This window comes from Mastomys coucha, unplaced genomic scaffold (assembly GCF_008632895.1).
Source record: "Mastomys coucha isolate ucsf_1 unplaced genomic scaffold, UCSF_Mcou_1 pScaffold7, whole genome shotgun sequence".
In the NCBI taxonomy this organism is placed as follows: domain Eukaryota; kingdom Metazoa; phylum Chordata; class Mammalia; order Rodentia; family Muridae; genus Mastomys; species Mastomys coucha.
The window spans coordinates 3,130,906-3,151,018 of NW_022196913.1; the positions used below are offsets into that span (position 1 = coordinate 3,130,906).

The following is a 20,113-nucleotide window of genomic DNA, read 5'->3' on the forward strand; positions in this document are numbered from 1 at the left end:
TGGCCTTGAACTCAGAAATCCACCTGTCTCCCAAGTGCTGGGATTAAAGGCATGTGCCACCACCACCCAGCCATTGTATTACTTTTTAAAGTGATTTTCATACCTTTAGGTAGACAGAATGTATGGTTAAGAGTTTTTTCTTTAAACTATAAATAAAGCCAAATGACTCAATTTTTGTTTTGGAGGTTCCAGCTCACACTGCGAAGAACAGAAATGAGAGAAGTAAAAATAATATAGTCATATGTGTAAACATATTCTAAAGCAAAAGAGTATATTTCTTAAATTTTAAACAAAACTAAAAACTATTAAAGATCCAAAAGTAGTTCTAATTAAATGAGTCAATTTAGCATATAATGAATAAGGACTCTTAAAAATAAAGAAAACCAGTGAACCAAATGGGTTGAATATTTATTTTTAAAAGGCTTAAAAATGATCTAGTACTTGTGTTTCCAAATTTTAAGTTTGCAGAAGAATGTACCCAAAAATAACAAATCTGGTTGTTTGAAATGTTCCCATGTGTGGTCCAGTGCAGACACCTGTAGTCCCAGCACTTGGAAGGCAGGGGCAAAGAGGCCAAGGCCAGTGTGGTGCTTAAGGGAGACCTCATCTCAGAAGACAAACCTGCAAAATAAACAAGTCCCCATCAAATATACACATTTTGTACAAGTTGAGAGTAAAAGAAAAATGATTTCCTTGCTAGGTCATTACCACTTTTGTGTGAAGTGCACAGGCAAACTGATAGAATGGTATTTGGTAAGGGTAGGTAAAGTGAGCATGGTGTATGTAAACCAAGAATGCAGAGTCTTATTGAATATGGTTTGTTTGCCAGAGTGATGGAGGTATTATTTATATGTGACAACATTCAGATTAAATCAACAGCTAATGTATAAGGCAAGAAAAACAATCACGGGCTCTCATGACTTCCAAGTATGTGGAAGATGTATTCAGCTCTCCGGAATCCTTGGAGACAGAGGCTCTGGCCAGTGCTGAAGATCAGGAAACTGAGTCATCCATCAGTTTGCGTTGAAGGAGAAATGGGTTTTATTTTGTTCCCATATGCACTTTTAACATTTTAATATTCTGTGTTTTGTCTACATTTTACATTTTGTTACCCATATGTCTTTTATATGTTTCATTTATATTGTGTACACTGACTGTTTCCTAGGTATTCATTCATAGTTTGACCATTCTTACATAGTAAAGCAGTACTTACAAACTGGTTTTGAATTTTTGTTGTGGTCCAAATGAAAATATGTTAGAAATAATATTATTTTCCTGATACTTTGGAAGCATGACTATCAGAACAGTTGCTTATTACATAGTTTTCTTGGTGATGCATATTGAAAGTGGAGAAGATAGTGGTGTAATAATATTTCATATCACATAACTTATTATTGGGTTGTTATGTTTATTGGCTAACACTTAGGTTGTAAACTCCTGGTTTTGCATTGTTTGCCTTTGATAATTACCAGTCAAGTATTTTGTTTTTAAAATCCAGTTAGAGGTCTCCAAGATAGTTCAGCAGTTAAGGGTGCTTGCCACCAACCCCGACTTTGAGTTTTGGAGTCCACACGGTAGGAGAGGACTGACTCCTGCAGGTTGTTCTCTGACTTGCAAACTCAAGCCATGGCGTGATACACATTCAGCATACTTATACATATATACAAACAAGCATTTTAAAATCCAACTAAACATATACATGTATAAAATCTGCTCCTTTGCCGGGCGGTGGTGGCACATGCCTTTAATCCCAGCCCTTGGGAGGCAGAGGCAGGCGGATTTCTGAGTTCTAGGCCAGCCTGGTCTACAGAGGGAGTTCCAGGACAGTCAGGACTACACAGAGAAACCCTGTCTCAAAAAAACCAAAGAGGGGAGAAAAAAAAATCTGCTCCTTTTATATATGAAAGCCACTAAACAATAAGTAAATCCTTAGATTAATGAGACATAACCTGCAACACCATCTGTTTTTCTTCAGCTAGTTCTGAGTGTCTTCCATCTGTTCTTTTTTTCCCTTCAAACTGTGAAAATAGTCTTTTAATTGCTCTGTACTTCTGTAATTTCACCAGCTGCCTAGGCTTAGAGCACTAGAGTTAACTTTTGTTGTTACAGATTTGTCTGGTTATTCAAACTCTGACATTCAGTATTCATAAAATGAGCAGATTGATACATATTATCAATAATTCTTTCTGTATTTTACTAAAATTCTGTGAATAACTAGTACTGATTTACTAAACCTACTCTATACTTATCAATTCATACCTTTTACTAAATTTGAAATATATGAACTAAGTTCTTTGTCCCCAATGGTCTTACAACATTTATGAACTTATTAGAAAAGAAATATGATGGCATAGCGTCAACTGTACAGATGCCCATGTGCTTTGGGACCAGACATATTCAAGGATACTCCATTGAGAAGGGTAGTGGTTGAACAACATCTAAAGGCAAGTTCTGTATAGTGCATAGGAAAGAGTTGGGAAATAGGTCAGACTATGTTATGTGTTTCTTCAAATTAGAGCAAGTAAGTTGAAATTAATCCAGTGTGATGCACAGTAAGATGTAGATGCTGTGGGAAGGGAAAGATTTGGACAGCAAGTTCTCCATGGAATGCTGCTGCTGAAGTAAAACTTAAACTGCAGAACAAAGCTGTGCATTCATATTGATAGCCAGATGTAATTTCTCCACAAAGTGATATGATTTTTATATCTTTATTTTGTACTTTTAGAGATTGTTGAAATATTTGTAGAGTATGGCACAGGTCTGTTTTATGTGTGTCTGAGACTGAACTTTATATGTGGCTGTCTTTTGTCTTTATTCATCTGAGATTGAGTTTAAACAGGATAATCTTTTCAGTATTTGGAGATGTAAGAAAAGGTAAAAAGGCATATGTGTGCATACATATTATTTTTCTTTCTTATAGTCTCATGGATAAGAAATGTATATTTTTTTCTCACAATTACTTTCAATTATGATCATTTATTGCTCTTAGAAATGGCTATTAAGTTACTCCATACTTTTTAAGTGAAGTGATATAAAAACCATAGTGTATCATTTATGTTTCTAAATGTATTTCATTCCACTTTTGTCTTCTTTTCAAGGCCTAGTAAATGACAAAGAGTCCAAAGATTCTATTACAGAAGGGGAAAATCTTGAAGAGGATGAAGAAGAAGAAGAAGGAGGAGCTGAAACAGAGGAACAGTCTGGAAATGAAAGTGAAGTGAATGAGCCAGAAGAAGAAGTGAGTACTCTCGTGTCTAACACGCATTTATAGGTCTATGTGAGGAAGAATACTGCAACTGCATCTTTAAAACCTATTACATTTATTTATTTGTACACGCGCGTGCACACACACACACACACACACAGAGAGCTCGGGAATCAGCTTTCAGGAGTAAGTTTTCTCTTCAGGTTCTGGAGATTGTTCCTAAGTCAATAGGCTTGGTAGTAAGTGCTTTTCCATGCTGAGCCTTCTCTCTAACCTGAGTGAAGATTTTTTCATTAATAGAGATCTTCTCTTTATTTTTATTACTAAGAATGTGACCAATAACATGTTTCTGTTATAACACCCATTAATTAAGGGTTTTTATAGATATCAGAACTAGATTGATCATAACATTTTTATTAGCAGTTTGAGAAAAATATTGTTTTGATCTTCTACGTCTAGTAATCTTATTGTTGAATATGGGTAATCTTTGAGCTTTACAATCTTAAAAACAATTTTACTCTCTAAATATTCACACACATTGCTTTATTTTTACCAACTGTAGTAGTTCTGAAATTTGAGATTCATTGTGGTGAACATGATAATTAGTTTGTCCTTTTGGTGTTATACTCTTAAGCCAAACTATATGAAATTGCTTCCCTGCCATTTAGGATCCATTGAAAATGTTTTTTTGGGCCCTGGGAAGCTAGCTTACTTTGTAATATGCTTGGATGCAAGCAGGAGGACCTCCATTCAATCCACAAAATTTAAATTAAAAACAAACAAACAAGCCAGCCATGGTAGTATATGCCTTTAATACCAGTACTTGAGAGACAGAGGCAGATAGATCTCTGAATTCAAGGCCAGCCTGGTGGCTCTCAATCATTTGTAATGGGATATGATGCCCTCTTCTGTCGTGTAGGAAGATAGATCACTCATATAATAAATAAATAAATAAATAAATAAATAAATAAATAAATAAATAAATTTTTTTTTAAGGTAGGAGCTGGAGAATGGCTCAATACTCTTGTAGAGGACCCAGGTTTAATTCCCAGCACCCACATTATAGATAGCTAATAACTGCCAGTTCCAGGGATACAGTGCCCTCTTTGTCCTCAGGCACTAGGCACATACATAGTGCACATACAGACAAAGTTATAGATCTGGAGAGTGGAGACAAATGCATCCCTAGGGCTCATTGCTCAGCCAGCCCCACCTACTTGGTGAGTCCCAAGCTAGTGAGAGACCCTGTCTCAAATAAACAACAAAGGGTTAGTGTCTAGTAGTTAGCACATGCTCCTAACTACTGCTCTTGCAGAAAACCTGGATTCAGTTCTCAGCAGCCACTTTACTTTACATAAAGTAAAATCAATCAATAAATAAATCCTTAATAAGACCATTTTGTTATAAGTAGGATAAATGTAAGGTAGAATAACAATGAGAATAAAATTTAATGCAGAAATTAGAGTTATTCCCTGGCTCTTGTATACATCCAGATTATAAAATCATTATGATTTAGTGTATATGACTTTGTGTTGAGTGCTTAAAGCAATTAGGATAGTGTGATAGCTTAGAAGCACAATTTTCATTAAACACTGAAAAACAGTTATAATTAATGCTTATGTATTTGGAGAATTTAAGTTGTAAAGTTTTGGTTTGAGTATATGGAACCTAGATATTTAGAGAATGTGTAGTTTAGTGTTTAAAAGAATATTAATTGTTTATAGAGTCATAAAACAGATATTTTTAAAGTTCTATCTAGAATTAAAAGAAAGGACCCAGCAATTTAAGGTAATTAAGATTTTCTACAGGTATAAGTGAAAATCTGTAAGACCATGTTTTCTTTAAGTTTGAAGATATTCTAGCTGCTAATAGATATCTCATGTGATTTAACTACCCAGGCCATTTAGTTAGAAGTGGATGATTGGGAAAAGCAGCAGAATCGGTACTCTGTGGCTTCGATGATTGGCTAGTATTATAGGCAGCAGGAATGTACTTTCAAATATTTATGTGCTGCTACTTTTTCTTTGGAACCTTACAGCTCCCTTAAAATAGATAAAAATAAATTAACAATAGAGAGCTGGAGTATGTTTCCATAATTGGTTTCAGCATAATAGATGGGCTTTATGTTGATTCATTTTCAAAATGAAATTGCTGTAGAAAAATTCTGAAATATAAATTTAATTGGCTTGCTAAGTACTTTATATAACAAAAGGAAATGAGACAGCAATTCCTTTTAAATTTTGAGACTAATAATTGTCTTTGAGTTTTTCTATGGTACTAATTAGACGAACAAAGTCTAATGAATCTAACATCCTCAGTAAATGTGAAATGACTTTCTTGTGGAGCATTTGAGGTGTATTTTTCTTTCTAAATGCATTTCTTTGTTTTCAGTATTGAGCTTTGTATTTGGAAGGGCTTATTTTGTACTTACTTGTGTTTCAAGTCAAAGAAGGAAATACTGCACAGGACATGTGTCTGCTAGGGAGAAAAGCAAAGAGGACATTCAGTTGGAGGAGTTGCGTGGCTATTTGAAAAGGCCTTTGTTGACTTTGACAAGAATGAGATTGGAGTGCTTCACTTCTCTTCACCTCCAAGGTCACTGCTCCCTATATCTATCCAGAAGCAGAGAGATTATTGAAGACGATGTGTAATGGAGTAATAAACATGGGAAGAAGTATTTTACTGTTTACTCCAGTGGAGAAAGAAAAGGCAAGAATTCAACTCATTAGGAACAGTAGGGCACCATACAGGTTTAGCTCAGTGGTAGAGAATCTGTCTAGCACGCATACACCGTTGGGCTCAGCTCTTCGAGGCCCGCCCCCACAGAGCTACTGTTCTTTCAGTGTGGTTCTTTTTTTTTTTATGTGCATGAGTGTTTTACTTACATATATGTATGCATACCATGTGTGTGCAGTTCCATAATAGGAGGGCACTGGGGCCTTTGCAGCTGGACCTACAGACCATTGCGACCACCATGCAGGTTCTAGGAACTGAACTAGGGTCTCTGCAAGAACAGCAAGTGCTCCTAACCACTGAGCCAACTCTCCAACTCCTTCTTGGTTCTTTTATGTCTTAGCATCTCCCAACCAGGATGTGTTCTTTTAAGTATCAGTGTGAAATTCAAATGACTATTGAAGATTAAGTAGCTTGTTAAAACATAATTTTCTGCAGCATGTAATTTATCAAAAGAAAGTATAAGGCTCATTGTTACAATAGCAATGATAGTTACTTACTGAACATCACTATCATAGGCACTCTATGATTGTTTCCTATGAACACAGTTGATGTTAGTGAGAAACTTAAGTTACAAATAGGTTAAGTAATTTGCCCACACTCTCAGAGCCAGGATGCAACATGATGGGCATTTTTTTTTTTAAAATCATACTACATTTTTTTTTTTTAAGATTTATTTATTATTATATGTAAGTATGTGTAAGTAGCTGTCTTCAGACACACCAGAAGAGGGCGTTAGATCTCTTTACAGATGGTTGTGAGCCACCATGTGGTTGCTGGGATTTGAACTCAGGACCTTCGGAAAAGCAATCAGTGCTCTTAACCCCTGAGCCATCTTTCCAGCCCAAACATGGGCATTTGTTGTTGTTGTTGTTGTTGTTGTTGTTGTTGTTGTTGTTACATTGCTTTCCTGCTTGCCTTAGCCAGCTCAGGTTTTGTGATGTATTAATTTTACCCATTATTATGTTAGTATATAGAGAGATCATAACCAATGTATTCCTGTTCAATATTTTATTTGTGAAAATGAACGCATTCTGTTCAGTTGGCCCTCTTCATTTGTGCATTCAACTCTTCATGTATGAAAAATACTAAAGGGAGTAATGCATTTATACCAAGCATATGTAGACCCTTATAGTGAGTGTTGTGCACACTTACATTGTATTAGGTATTAAGTGATCTGGGGATAATTTACTCCACGAGAGTCCTTGTACCACTCCTGACATAATAGCTTTATTGACTGAGCAATAAAAGGAGGGGTTTGTTAATTCACTTAGTTTAAGCTAGTTGGGTTTTTTTTGTTTTGTTTTGTTTTTTTGTTTATAAATAGGAAGCATCTTTTGTGTATTAGTTGATTCATGGGGAGGAGGTGCTAGGAAAATGGCTTATTTGACAAAATGCATTCAACCACCTGAATTTTATCTCCACTACCCACATAGAGAAGCCTGTAATACTATCTGTGGAGAGGCTGAGAGGATCCCTGAGGATCACTGGTCACCCAGTCTAACTGAATCAGTGAGAGACCCCGCCCACCCCCCAAAAAAAGAATACAAAATATGTACATACACACACACACACACACACACACACACACACACACACACACGCGCGCGCGCGATTCATTTTCTTCAGGGGGGAATTTCAGATTAGCTTTTTGTTTTGTGTGCTTGCTTGCTTGCTTTCCTGCTGGCTTGTTTTTGAGACGGGGTCTCATGTATCCTAGGCTGCTCTTGAATTTACTGTGTACCCGAAGAGAGCCTTCGTCCTACTTTGATTTTTGTTTCTGTGATAAACATCATAATCAAAAAAAGCAACTTGGGATGGAGGAGGGTGTGGTTTATGATACAGGGTGTAGGACATAAGTGAGGAACCTAGATGCAGAAAGTAAAGCAGAGGTGGCAGAAGAACTTACTGGCTTGCCCATTTACTTTCTTACATAACCTAGGACCACATGCCCATAGGTCAGTCTGAAGGGGGCAATTACTCAGTTGAAGTTGCCTCTTTCCAGGTCACTCTAGCTTGGCTCAAACAGAAACTTGCCAGTACAATCTCAAACTCCTGACCATCCTGCCTTAGGTACTAGGTTTTATTAAAAGCATATGTACCATGCATAGCTAAGAATATCATTTGTGAATTAAATTTTAAATTAGAAAACTACCTTAAATAGTTATTGCATTTAGAAAGTAAAGCTTAGGCTTTAATTTTTTTTAACTCTTACTATTAGAGGTGAGTGTGTAGGCATGGGCATGCATGTGTACCATAGCACTTATGTGGCGGCCATAAATACTCTTGTGGGAGTTGCTTCTCTCAGTCTACTCTGCATTCCAGTGATCAAGCCCAGGTCTGTAGGCTTGGCAGGAAACACTATTACTTGATGGTTGTTGTTGTGTTCCTTGTGAGATCTTTCTATGTAGAACTCTAAAACCTTACAGATGTTCGTGTAGGAGTATACTTTGGGGACTTGACATTATTTTCCACATACAGCCAGCAGTGGTACAAATTTAAGTCATTTGTTTTAGGGAGTATTTGTCACTGACTTTGGTTCAGTGAGAAGCAGCTGAGTGTGGCATGGTGGACTTAAACTTTTATTGACACCTCGTTTACCATATTGATGGACTATGTGGTTTGTGGTACCTAGTATACTTTGTAGTGATCAGATTAGTAATTATCAATTCTGTCTTCTCAAACATTGATGATTTCTATGGTTTAGATAAAAATATGGCATGCTTATACTATGTAATACTAATTCTCACATAGGAAATGCTGTTGTGTCATTTGTATGAATGGAACTGGAGGGCGTTGTGTTAGGTGGAATAAGCCAGGCACAGAAAGAACACACAGGGGTTCACTCGTTCATGGAAGCTAAAAATAAGAGTGAATTTTATGTCTCACAGAAAAGTAACGTGTCTGTTTAGAAGCAATGGGTCCATAGACCCCGTAATATTTTTAAGCTGCAGATTGGATTTCTATCTTGTTTTTAATGTAAAAAATGGGAACAATAAAGGACAAGAGAACATTCCTGCATAATGCTATATCATGGTTTTTTTAACTGGCGGTATTAAATGTGAACTTTATAGGATTAGATGAATAGTAAAAAAAAAACTACAGCGAGAAATACTAAAGGTTCAGGAAGCTGCGTCCTCGTGTAATTTACGTTAATGCAGAAGCTTTAGAAGCTGTCTCACCTGTGATTAGTGTTTAGCTCCTGGCATGTAGGAAATGTTGGCCCTCTGACTGTCCTATCATTCATTTTAAACAGACTCCATGAAAGGAGGCCAGGAGTAAGATGTAAAGTGCACACCTTTGTAAGTCATATAAGGTTCCCTACTGAAGAGTTTAAGTTGTCTGCTGCTGTTCATTTCAGGAGGGTTCTGATGATGATGATGAGGGAGAGGAGGAGGAAGAGGAAAATACAGATTACCTCACAGATTCCAACAAGGAGAACGAGACTGATGAAGAAAATGCTGTATGTATGACCGTATTTTGTTTTCTTTTCTTTTCAAATTCTTTAGTGGTTTTGAGTATTTGATTTTAGTCATTGAATTTTTTGCTTGTGATTATAAAAAAATTGCTTTCTTGGAAACTCACTTTGAGTTTTCCCTTGGGTAACAAGTTCTTTTAACCTTTACCTCTGGTTATGTTGACCACATCATCATACTCAGACCTAGGAAACATTACAGTGAAATGAGTTGTGATTTTTCCTTTGTTTGATAAGGAGGTGATGATTAAGGGAGGCGGACTGAAGCATGTTCCTTGTGTAGAAGATGAGGACTTCATTCAAGCTCTGGACAAAATGATGCTAGAAAACCTTCAGGTATGAAATATCACTCTTTTGAACATAAAACATTGTAGCACACAGATTCTGATAAATATGAGGATCTCTTTCTAAGCAGCCACCCCTGTAGTGTATCTCCCTAATGGACACAGATTGTGACTGCCAGCATGTCCTGTGTTCCAAATCTTGATTAGAAGTTCTTGAAAGAGCATGAGAATAAGTGGAATTATTGTAAGGCTGGGAGTGATCATTTTTAAAAGTATGTACTACCCTTACTCAACTTGTTTTCAAACCCCAGTGTCGGACAGCTAACAGGCACCTGTGATTCCAGCCCCGGGGATCTGAAACCCTGGCCTCCGTGGGCACTAGCACTTGTACACATGTAACCCATATACCACATACAGGCACATAAACTAACAGTAAAATAGATCTTTATGTTTGCAGCATTAATAAAGTAGGTGGTGGGGGGCAGGAGACAGGCTATCTGTGTAGCCCTGGCAGTGCTGGACCTCACTCTGTAGACCAGGCTGGCCTCTAACTCAGAGATTGCCTGCCTCTGCCTCCCAAATGCTGAGATTAAATACATATGCCACCACATACAGCTAATAAACAAGATTTTATCAAAACTCTATGTAACTGGTTTTGGTTTTGGTATGTGCTACTGGAGATCAAACCCAAGACATGCTAGCAGGGCATTGAACTGCATCCCTAATCATCCATTTGCATTTATTAAAACATCACAGTAATTTGGAATGATTACATTTCTCTGTAATAGGAGAGAAAATCCTTTGGGTTGTTTACTTCTGCTTATTAAATTACTGATAACCCCTTTGATGACTTAGCATGCTTTTGTCAGAACATAGAGTTGTTGAGGAGCAAGCATTGGGCTAAGTTAGGTTTAATGGAAGGAGTGAAAATGTTCAATATAGATAATTTTTGATCAGTGTTTACGGGAAAAAGAAGAGAACTAGGAAGTAGCTAGGGTAGGCCATAGAGCAAGATGATGTCTTGCTTGGGGCTTGTTTAAGATATTAAGTCATTTTGTGCTGGTAGGCTGTTTCTTTAGAGAAGAAATACTAGATTTTACTATTGACAAAGTTATCGAAGGGCTCAATATACCTCCTCCTTCATCCCTCCCCAAAGTATTTATCATTTCTCCTTCTGTTGTTATTAAGTTTAGAATATCATTATACACATATTAGACCAATTGGCTGCTTCTTTCAGACATTAAGTATTTCTTTATATATCTAGATATTCTAATATATATATTTGTGTAGTTTTTTCTTTGGCTGGTCAGCTTTTTTTTTTTTTGTCCTACATAATATTTTTATTATTTGAGAATTTCATATAATTTACCATGAACACACACGCTTCCCATTCCTTCCAGGTCCCCTCCAATCCTTGTGTGCCTGCCCTCTCACCTCCCGCAATAAATAAATAAATAAACAAACAAACTACCAAGCCCCATTTGTGTTGCTCATGTACTTGTTGGAACATGGTCAAACTTGCAGTGGCTGGTCCCATAAAGAACACTGAGCTTCCCCCACCCCACCCCCTTCACCTGTGAGGAGCACCTCAGCATCTTTATCACAGTTCTTAAGAACTCTCTCCAACAGCTTCGTGTCTGGACTGTTTCTTTTGAGGGGAGTGGAGGTTGTCACAAGTGTTCAGTGTCTCTCTGGGTGATAATTTGTTTTATTTTTGAGGCAAGGTCCCATTAGGTAGCTGGGTCTGACCTTGATAATTATTAGCCCAGACTGGCCTCAAATTTATAATCTTCCTGCCTCAACCTCCCATGTGCTTAAATTACATGTGTATGCTTTCCATAACTAGCCCAAAAGCCCTTAATTTATGAAGTAAGTCTCAGGTCACTTTAGAGGCATGTCAAATAAAGCATTATTAGCAATTAGAATTTTCTAGAAGAGAAAAAAATTGGTTTTCATAAAGAAGTTTATGGAGTCAGTAACCGTTTGATAATTAGTGAGAAGCTGTATATGACTAACATTGTATAAAAGGTAAGGCACAAGTAGTAAGTAAGACAAACGTTCTTATTCTTAGAGAGGATTGGTATTTAAAAACTACCATAACATATGTACTCTAAATTGTGGTCATTGGTAAGGACAGAATGTTTTGGTTTCTAGAAAGGGAAGATCCTTCATTAGATGGTATGGTAGAAAAGACATTTCTAATAGCACAAATTTTAAGTGGAGCTGGTCAATTGGAGCTATTTAAATTTAGAAGTGGGCTGGTAAGAAGGCTGAAAGTTAAGAGTACTGGGTGCTCTTCCAGGGAACATGGGTTCAGCTCTCACCATCTGTAATACCAGATTCAGGGGATCTGATGCCTCTCTAGGAACCAGACACAGAAGTGATGCAGAGATACATACATGCAAGCAAATATCTACACATATAAAATTTTTAATTAGGGAAAAGTGGAGAAAATTTCAGAGGTCTTAAGACAGAAAATACTTTGAAAACTAAAATAGAGGCTTAGCATCAGTGAACATGATCTACAGGCAAATGGTGACAAGAACAGAGAACTGTAATGGGAACCCCTGGGAGAGCAAGTCCTATATGAAGAACTGTAATGGCAACCCCTGGGAGAGCAAGTCCTATATGAAGTTAGTTCTGATAGGGGTGGGACTGCAAGCACTGAAGCCTGGGTAGATGGCTATTTTGGTATTCGGCAGGTACAGATGGTGATCTGTCTAGCACAGTAACAGGAAACAGACACACGTGAGGGCTTTTTAGTTAGTGGAATGAACTGGGTTCATTAGGTGCTTGACTAGATGGAGAGTTTGATCTTCTGTTTCTGTGATTGATGATTGAAAGAAGTAGTTTAATGGAAGAAAAATGTATTTTGTCTCTTGGTTTCAGTCTGTTACATAGTAGCACAGAAGCATCATGAAGGAAGTGTGTAGGAAGCTGTCTCCCCACTAAGACAGAAGGGGCCAGGGACAAGACGCATTCCTGAGAGCATCCATGCCCCCAGTAACCTGCTCCTGCAGCCAGGCTTGGATAGGTTAGACCTCTGTCAACGGTGACACTTGAAAGAACAACGTCTAAGAAAGAAAGATGTCCTTTGCCCCCCAATTTCAGTCCATTATTGCTTTATGCCAGAGCCATGGTGATGGGAGTATATGATAAAGACTGTGTATCTCAGAGGCTGGGAAGGAGACAGACAGAAAGGGGCCAGGAGCTCTTACTCTCCAGAATACACTTTCTCCTCCAGCAAGTCCTCCCTCCCCCCACCCCCCCAGAATGTCAAACACTTCCCAAAGCAGCAGTCCAGCTGCAGACTGAACTTTGTTTGTTTTGTTTTGTTGGGATTTTTTTGGAGAAAGGGTTTCACTGTGTAGCCCAATAGTGCCTGGAACTTCCTTTATAGACCAAACTGACTTTGAACTCACAAGGATCTGCCTGTCTTTGCCTCTTTAGTGTTGGGATTAAAGGCATGCAGTAGCACTCACACTCAGCCTGGGGACTCCTTTTAATGTGAATCTATAAAGGATTTCATATAAAGGAAAGCCTTAGCAAAGTTTCACTTCCTAAGTTTGTATTACTTCACAATGATTCCATCAGATTACGACTCCATTCGTAGATGAATATCCTCATGATCAGTAATGTCTCTACACTCCTAGGGCCTGTGAGATGGCTGATCAGGTAAAAGCACTGCTGCCAAGCCTGATGAACTGAATTCCTCTCCAGGCCCACATGGTGGAAGGAGTAAACCAGCCATTGCAAGGTGTCCTCTGACCTGGTACACACTGGAGCATATGTCCCACACTCCTCTATTACTCTCCTAGGGGAAAATCATGCAAAATAAGTGTAAAATAAGCTTTGGGTTGTCTGTCAATGAAAAATGTTAGTTATCTATCAATGAAGAATCAGATAAGGAGGTATGTATGCATTTATATCTGCTGCCCATACCATGTGTATATGTTCAAAGTGAAAGATGCCCAAGAATAGGATTGGAAAGAAAAATATGTGCCATACCTGTAATCCCCACCGTTCAGAAAACTGAAGCAGGTGGATCACAAAGTTACCGCCTACATGAACTACAGAATGAGTTCAAGGCTACCATATGCAACTTAGTGAGTTTGATCCTGTCTCAAAAAAGTGTAATAATAATAATAAGAGAAAGAGGAGGAGGATTGGGGACACAGGGCTGTGGTAGGATGTTACCTGGACATGTTCAAAGCTCTGGACTCAAATCTCTGGCACTTCAAGTTAACTATGTATGTTTAGTATAGGATAGTTTGCTTGGAAGCAGTTGTTTGATTATATGTATATGTTAGCATATGTAAGGGATACTGGGAAACAACTCGTTACTAACAGTGGTTGCATCTTAGCCTGAGGCCCAGGGAGGAAATAGAGGAATTAGTACAAACACTAATACATTTTTATATTTAAAAACTTTACAAAGAGAGTATGTTAATTTTCTTTCTTTTTTTTTTTTTTTTCTTTTTTTTTTTTTTTTTTTTTTTTTTTTTTTCTTTTTCCGAGACAGGGTTTCTCTGTGTAGCCTTGGCTGTCTTGGAACTCACTCTGTAGACCAGGCTGGCCTCGAACTCAGAAATCCGCCTGCCTCTGCCTCCCAAAGTGCTGGGATTAAAGGCGTGCGCCACCACTGCCTGGCGTTAATTTTCTGATCACTAATAATTTAAAAATACTTTGCAGGTTAAGATTTATTTACCATAACACTTTTCATTTTTTTAAGTAAAAGATCCTTATAAATCTAATAAATCTGAGACTACTTCAGGCCAATTCTGATGAATTTGTAACTAGAAAACAAAAACAAATAAAACAACCATTTTGCTTGATGGGCAAGTCTCTTGAATACATGAAGTTTGTAATAAAAGATGATTTAAATGTTAGAAAAGCAATTGTGAGACCTCAGAGGAATCAGTTGAATGTAGATAGGAGTTGTTAGCTTGAGTGTAGGACCCCCACTTAACTACATCATTTCAGGCCATACTGTTGCATCTGTTTCCCTAATTTTTTTCTGTATTCCCCAAACTGCTATTTTACCATCTGCCTAGAAGTTACACTAAGTCTTGAATGTTCTTGTAAGTCCTTTTTCTGTTCAGGCTTTAGTGAAATCCCTGTACTTGCCTTCTCCCAGTTAGGCAGACTCCATACAGGAGATGCCTCTGATGTATTATAGCTTATGTGTGTGTCTCATTTAAAAGTTTATGAGCTTTCTGAAGGTATACTGAATCAGTCCCACTACCACCTCTGTGTGCATGTGCGTATGTGTCTACACACCAAAGTTGACATTGTGTGTCTTCATCTGTCACTCCTCACAGTATTTTTTGAACCTGGAGATTTGCTTACACAGCCTTGTTAGTGAGCCCCTGCCTGGGATCTTGCTGTGTGTGCCTCCGGGGGCTAGGATTACAATTACTACTATACCCGGCCTTTTATATGGATGCTAGCCTTCCAGACTTAGGTCCCATGCAAGCATAGCTTGCACTTTACCTATTGAGCCATCTTCCAACCCCCAGGACTAACTCCTTTTAATCTTACTACCTCCAAACAATGCAAAGTAAGTCATCAGTCAAGATTCATGCAATTAGCCCGGTGGTGGTGGCGCACGCCTTTAATCCCAGCACTGGGGAGGCAGGGGCAGGTGGATTTCTGAGTTCGAGGCCAGCCTGATCGACAGAGTGAGTTCCAGGACAGCCAGGGCTATACAGAGAAACCCTGTCTCTAAAACAAAACAAAACAAAAATTCGTGCAATTAATTTTTTGGAAAATTTATTATAAATGTTAAAATCAGTTGATACTACAACTAAGAAATTAATGTGAATTGCTCTAGATTTCTTTTGTCCTTGAGTGTTTGACGAGCACCTGTTGTTTGTACAGTGCTGCTTATGAGTGCTGGGTAGAGGGTGAGAAGCCGTGGAAGAGTCAGACCTCACAGATCTGAGAGTCTGGAAATACAAAGGCAGCTGTGCTCATGAGAAGGAAAGGGCAGGATGCTTTTGAAGAACTCAGCCTTTGAGACCCACAGTGTTGTGTGCCACGGAGGCTGGAGCAGTAAACAGAAACTAAATCACAGACTTCCTTATAGGTCAGACTCAAAGGCTTTTTAGGCAGTGAGGAGAAACATTTCTTTGTTTTGTGTTTGCCAGTCTCTGGATCTTAAGATTATGTTTTAATAAATACTGTGTTGAATGAATTGTTTGCAGTTTATTTTTGTATTTCTCTATGTGTGTTTCAGAATATTTATATACTTTTTAAATTTCTGTCTTGAAGCAGCGAAGTGGTGAGTCTGTTAAAGTGCACCAACTTGATGTTGCTATTCCCTTGCATCTCAAAAGCCAGCTGAGGAAAGGGCCCCCACTTGGTGGTGGGGAAGGAGAGGCAGAGTCTGCAGACACGATGCCATTTGTCATGTTAACAAGAAAAGGCAATAAACAGCAGGTAAGATATGTCCCCTGTGTAGGTACAGATAATTGTTGGTTATCAGGTATGAGAATTTGTTTTGTTTTAAAAATTCAAGTTACCATTGTCCTATAAAGAGAGATGGAAACTTTTAGAGATGTCATTTATAATTGATTGATTGACTGACTGATTGATTGGTTGATGCATTGATTGGCTTTTAGACTGGATGTGTGTTAATGGAAAGGACTCTTAAGTTCTACGTGTGTATATGTTTGTAAGAACATATAAATTCCTTTGACTTTAAGTAGAAAACTGTATAAGGAAGATCAGTATGGAGGTAGGATAAGGGAGAGGAGGATATGGACTAACATATACCAAGAAGTACTGAGTGCCAAGGGTCAATTGTTTTCTTGAAGTCTGTTATCTGGCCCCACACCTTCTCTTACATTCTTCCTGTACTCTTTCTTTGCTGTATGTTAACATATGGTCCCTCAAAGTCATTTCCCTGGCTGCTAAGCCATTACTTTAGGGACTCATGTGTTCATTTAGCAGATGTTTACTGAGCATCAGCTACGCACTAGTATACATATGTATGTGTCTAAGTCCTAGGACTATACATAGGTGACACAAACGATGGAATACCTACCTGTTGTCATCTCCTATGAGATAATAAGACATGGCATACAAGGATAAAGGCCAGCTGTCATAAACAGCTCCTGCATACACTTGCATCAGTTCTGTTTTTATGCTTTATCATTTCTGATATCGGGTTCATTTCTAAATTGATTAACTCATGTTATAATTAACATTTTTGTTTTAAGGATATGTAAAATAATGATATGTATTAGAATGAAAGAAATACCAGCTTTTAGGGAATAAGGTAGCTGTCACAGGTAGTCAGGTCTAATTAGGTGGTTTACATGTTATTTACGACCATTTGGCTTATTTGTGTTCATGCTGGGCCCTTTGTGTAGAGCATAAGTTAAGCAAATTCTTCTCTCTTGGAGCTTTCATTCTGGTTTAGTAGAGGAATTCACAGTGTCAGCTTGGTAAGATGGGGGACATAAAGCAAGTGAAAGGAGACAACAGGCATAGAGACAAGCAGGAAGGGAGGTTGTACCTGCAGACACAATCAGGACGTTAGTGATTGCTGTCTGTGCTTGAAAGTAGAATCTGTAGCCAAAGTATTGAGACCAGCATGGTCAGATGAGACCAGCATAGTGAGATGGCTCAGTGGGTGCAGGGGCAGTGTGCATTACACACACACACACACACACACACACACACACACACACACACACACACGAGATAAGGGCTGACAGATCCTATGAAGAGGATGACAATGAGCAGGAACCCCTGAAAGATCAGCAGGGCTAGCTCCTATGAGCACCACGTTGGTCTTGGATGTCTGCCTCTCTATGTTGAGGACAAAGAACAGCTCTGCAGCACCACCTTTAGTCACCAGTGCCAGCAGATAAAGATAAAGATTCTCACTCCCTTTATACGCTTGCTGAGACCTGAGCCTAGAACTAGCCCCTTCTTGAACCTGAGGCTCAAAATGGGTTGCCACCTCCATGCCCCTCAGCCTTGATAAGTCAGAGCACGAGAACCTTAAACTCTGCAGTAGCCACCATCCTCTGCATCTTCTCAAGGAACCGGAGTGGGTGCCAGTACTCAAACCCTGGGAATACGTAAGAGGAGCCCTGACTCGACCTCCAGGAGGATGACTGGGAGTCTCTGTTCTTGGCCTTCAAGCTACTAGGCAGGGTGTGAGGGCTGAGGGCCCGCCCCTTGATAAAGACAAACCCCACTAACTTAAGACCAGACACCCCTCCTTCCTTTTCAGTAAGAAAACAAGGAGAGATTAAGATAATCATCAGCACCCCAGCCCAAGGCTGAGGACCCCAGAAGGACCTTGCTTCATCCTCACCCGCCCTTCCCAGTGCTGCCCCCTGGCCTGTTTGCATTACATGAATACATACAATTCCCCTCTGCATTTTTCTTTTTCTTTTTTTTTTTTTTTTACTTCTAGATGAGTAACTCTGTTCCTGTCCATAATTTCCTGTTTAAATAAGTGATCATAGAAGTCCTACTTTATACCTGTATTTTGCTGGCTAGTGTGTAAAATAGCCTCAGTAATATTAGAATGATACAGCTAGCAAAGACTACTTCATAACTAACATTAAAGCTAACATGGTAAAGTCAAATACTTAACTTCCTTCATCACTTCCCACCCTCCTCTGTATAGGCATGCCTGTGTGTGCATGTACACACACACACACACACACACACACACACACACACACACACACACACACGGGGGTGGGAGATGTTCTAGCCAGGCTTTATAGAAAGTCCCACCCTCTACTGTTCTGTAGACCCAGGCTGTACTCTCTGTGTTCACTCAGTCTCTAAGAAGGAAAATGAGAGCCTGTTTTGGAAAGACTCTTGAATTTGGGATTGTACCCAGATCTTCGCCAGAACTGCTTTTTGGCTACCCGGAGTTGGTAATTTGCCACTGTAACCAGGATTCTCAGATCCCAGTTTTAATGTTTTCCCCTAAGCTTGCTTGCTTCTTTGAGCTAGGCTTTTTTTTAAAAAAATCTTAGTCATCATATTTTAGGTCTCCTTTATTCTCTGTGCTTTTCCTTCACACTCCCTACCCATACCAACGGCTTTTCTTGGCACAAAAAAGAAAGTCTGAAAAGAAAGTCATTTATGGGCAGTGGTGGCACCCGCCTTTAATCCCAACACTTGGGAGGCAGAGGTAGGCTAATTTCTGGGTTCGAGGACAGCCATGTTTATGGAGTGAGTTCCAGGACAGCCAGGGCTACACAGAGAAACCTTGTCTCGAAAAAAAAAAAAAAAAGTTAGGGGCTGGTGAGATGACTCAGCAGGTAAGAGCACCACTGCACTTCCAAAGGTCCTGAGTTCAAATCCCAGCAACCACATGGTGGCTCACAATCACCTGTAATGAGATCTGATGCCCTCTTCTGGTGGGTCTGAATACAGCTACAGTGTACTTATTTATAATAATAAATAAATCTTTGTGCTGGAGCCAGCGGGGTCTACTGGAGCAAGCAGAGGTCCTAAAAAGTCAATTCCCAACAACCAGATGAAGGCTCACAACTATCTGTACAGCTATAGTTTATACTCATATACATAAAATAAATAAATCTTTTAAAAAAAAAAGAAAAGAAAAGATCATTTAATTCTAACATTTTAAGGCATATACTGTGCACAGAGGCTTTACATGACACAAGGGGGCGGTAAAGGACAATATTTAGCAACTATAATAAGTGTTTCTTGGTTCCGATTACTGCATAGCTACTAATGTATTGACATGTATCTTGGATTCTGAGTTTTATTAACTAAAAGGAAACAGTAATATCTTTTGTGAATAAAAGCTATACAGTACTAGTTTTCCGTTTTGTTATATCCAGGTTTACATAAGAACGCATTGTCATCAACTTGAACATGCTGGCTAGACCTTATACAACATGTAGGATTGATTTACAACGTGTAAATCAAGATGTGTACCTTACAGTCAGGCATGGTGATGCATACTTACAATTCTGAGAGGCTGAAACAGGGTCATTAATTTGAAGGGCAGTTTCAGGGAAATTATTTAAAGAAACATCGTGGTATTTTGTGGTCTGGATGAGAAAGTGTATTTGTTCTGATTTTTTTTTTTTTTTAATTTAGCTTTTGACTGTTGGCCTTCTGATGCAATGGCCTTTTTACAAGTATGAAATGTATTGCTGTATAGAAATGTTCAATTCTTTACTTCAGTGAAAGATCTCTTTGCACTTTATTTGTGTTTTGAAAAACCTTACTGTGACAGTCAGCAGTGGGAAACTGGATCAATGAAGTGGGTAGGAACAGAGAAGGAAAAGGAGAGCCATAACAATTAATTTTTACATTTACATACTTATGAATTTGAGTAGTTAAAGTAAAACATTTAACATACAACTGTTACATAATTCAGCATATTTTATTTGTAAAAATACAAAG

General features: G+C 38.5%; 1 protein-coding gene across 5 annotated transcripts in view; it reads left to right on the forward strand.

Annotated features, from left to right (window-relative positions):
• Window positions 1–20,113, forward strand: part of Upf2 (UPF2 regulator of nonsense mediated mRNA decay) — a 99,053-nt gene that overhangs the window by 71,342 nt on the left and 7,598 nt on the right. For 4 of the 5 annotated variants that reach the window (XM_031359516.1, XM_031359515.1, XM_031359513.1 and 1 more), the window contains exons 16-19: window positions 3,099–3,238; window positions 9,300–9,401; window positions 9,651–9,749; window positions 15,971–16,138. In XM_031359516.1, the coding sequence (XP_031215376.1) occupies window positions 3,099–3,238; window positions 9,300–9,401; window positions 9,651–9,749; window positions 15,971–16,138 (509 nt within the window). The remainder of the gene's footprint in view (window positions 1–3,098; window positions 3,239–9,299; window positions 9,402–9,650; window positions 9,750–15,970; window positions 16,139–20,113) is intronic. The other variant, XM_031359517.1, reaches the window with a different exon arrangement.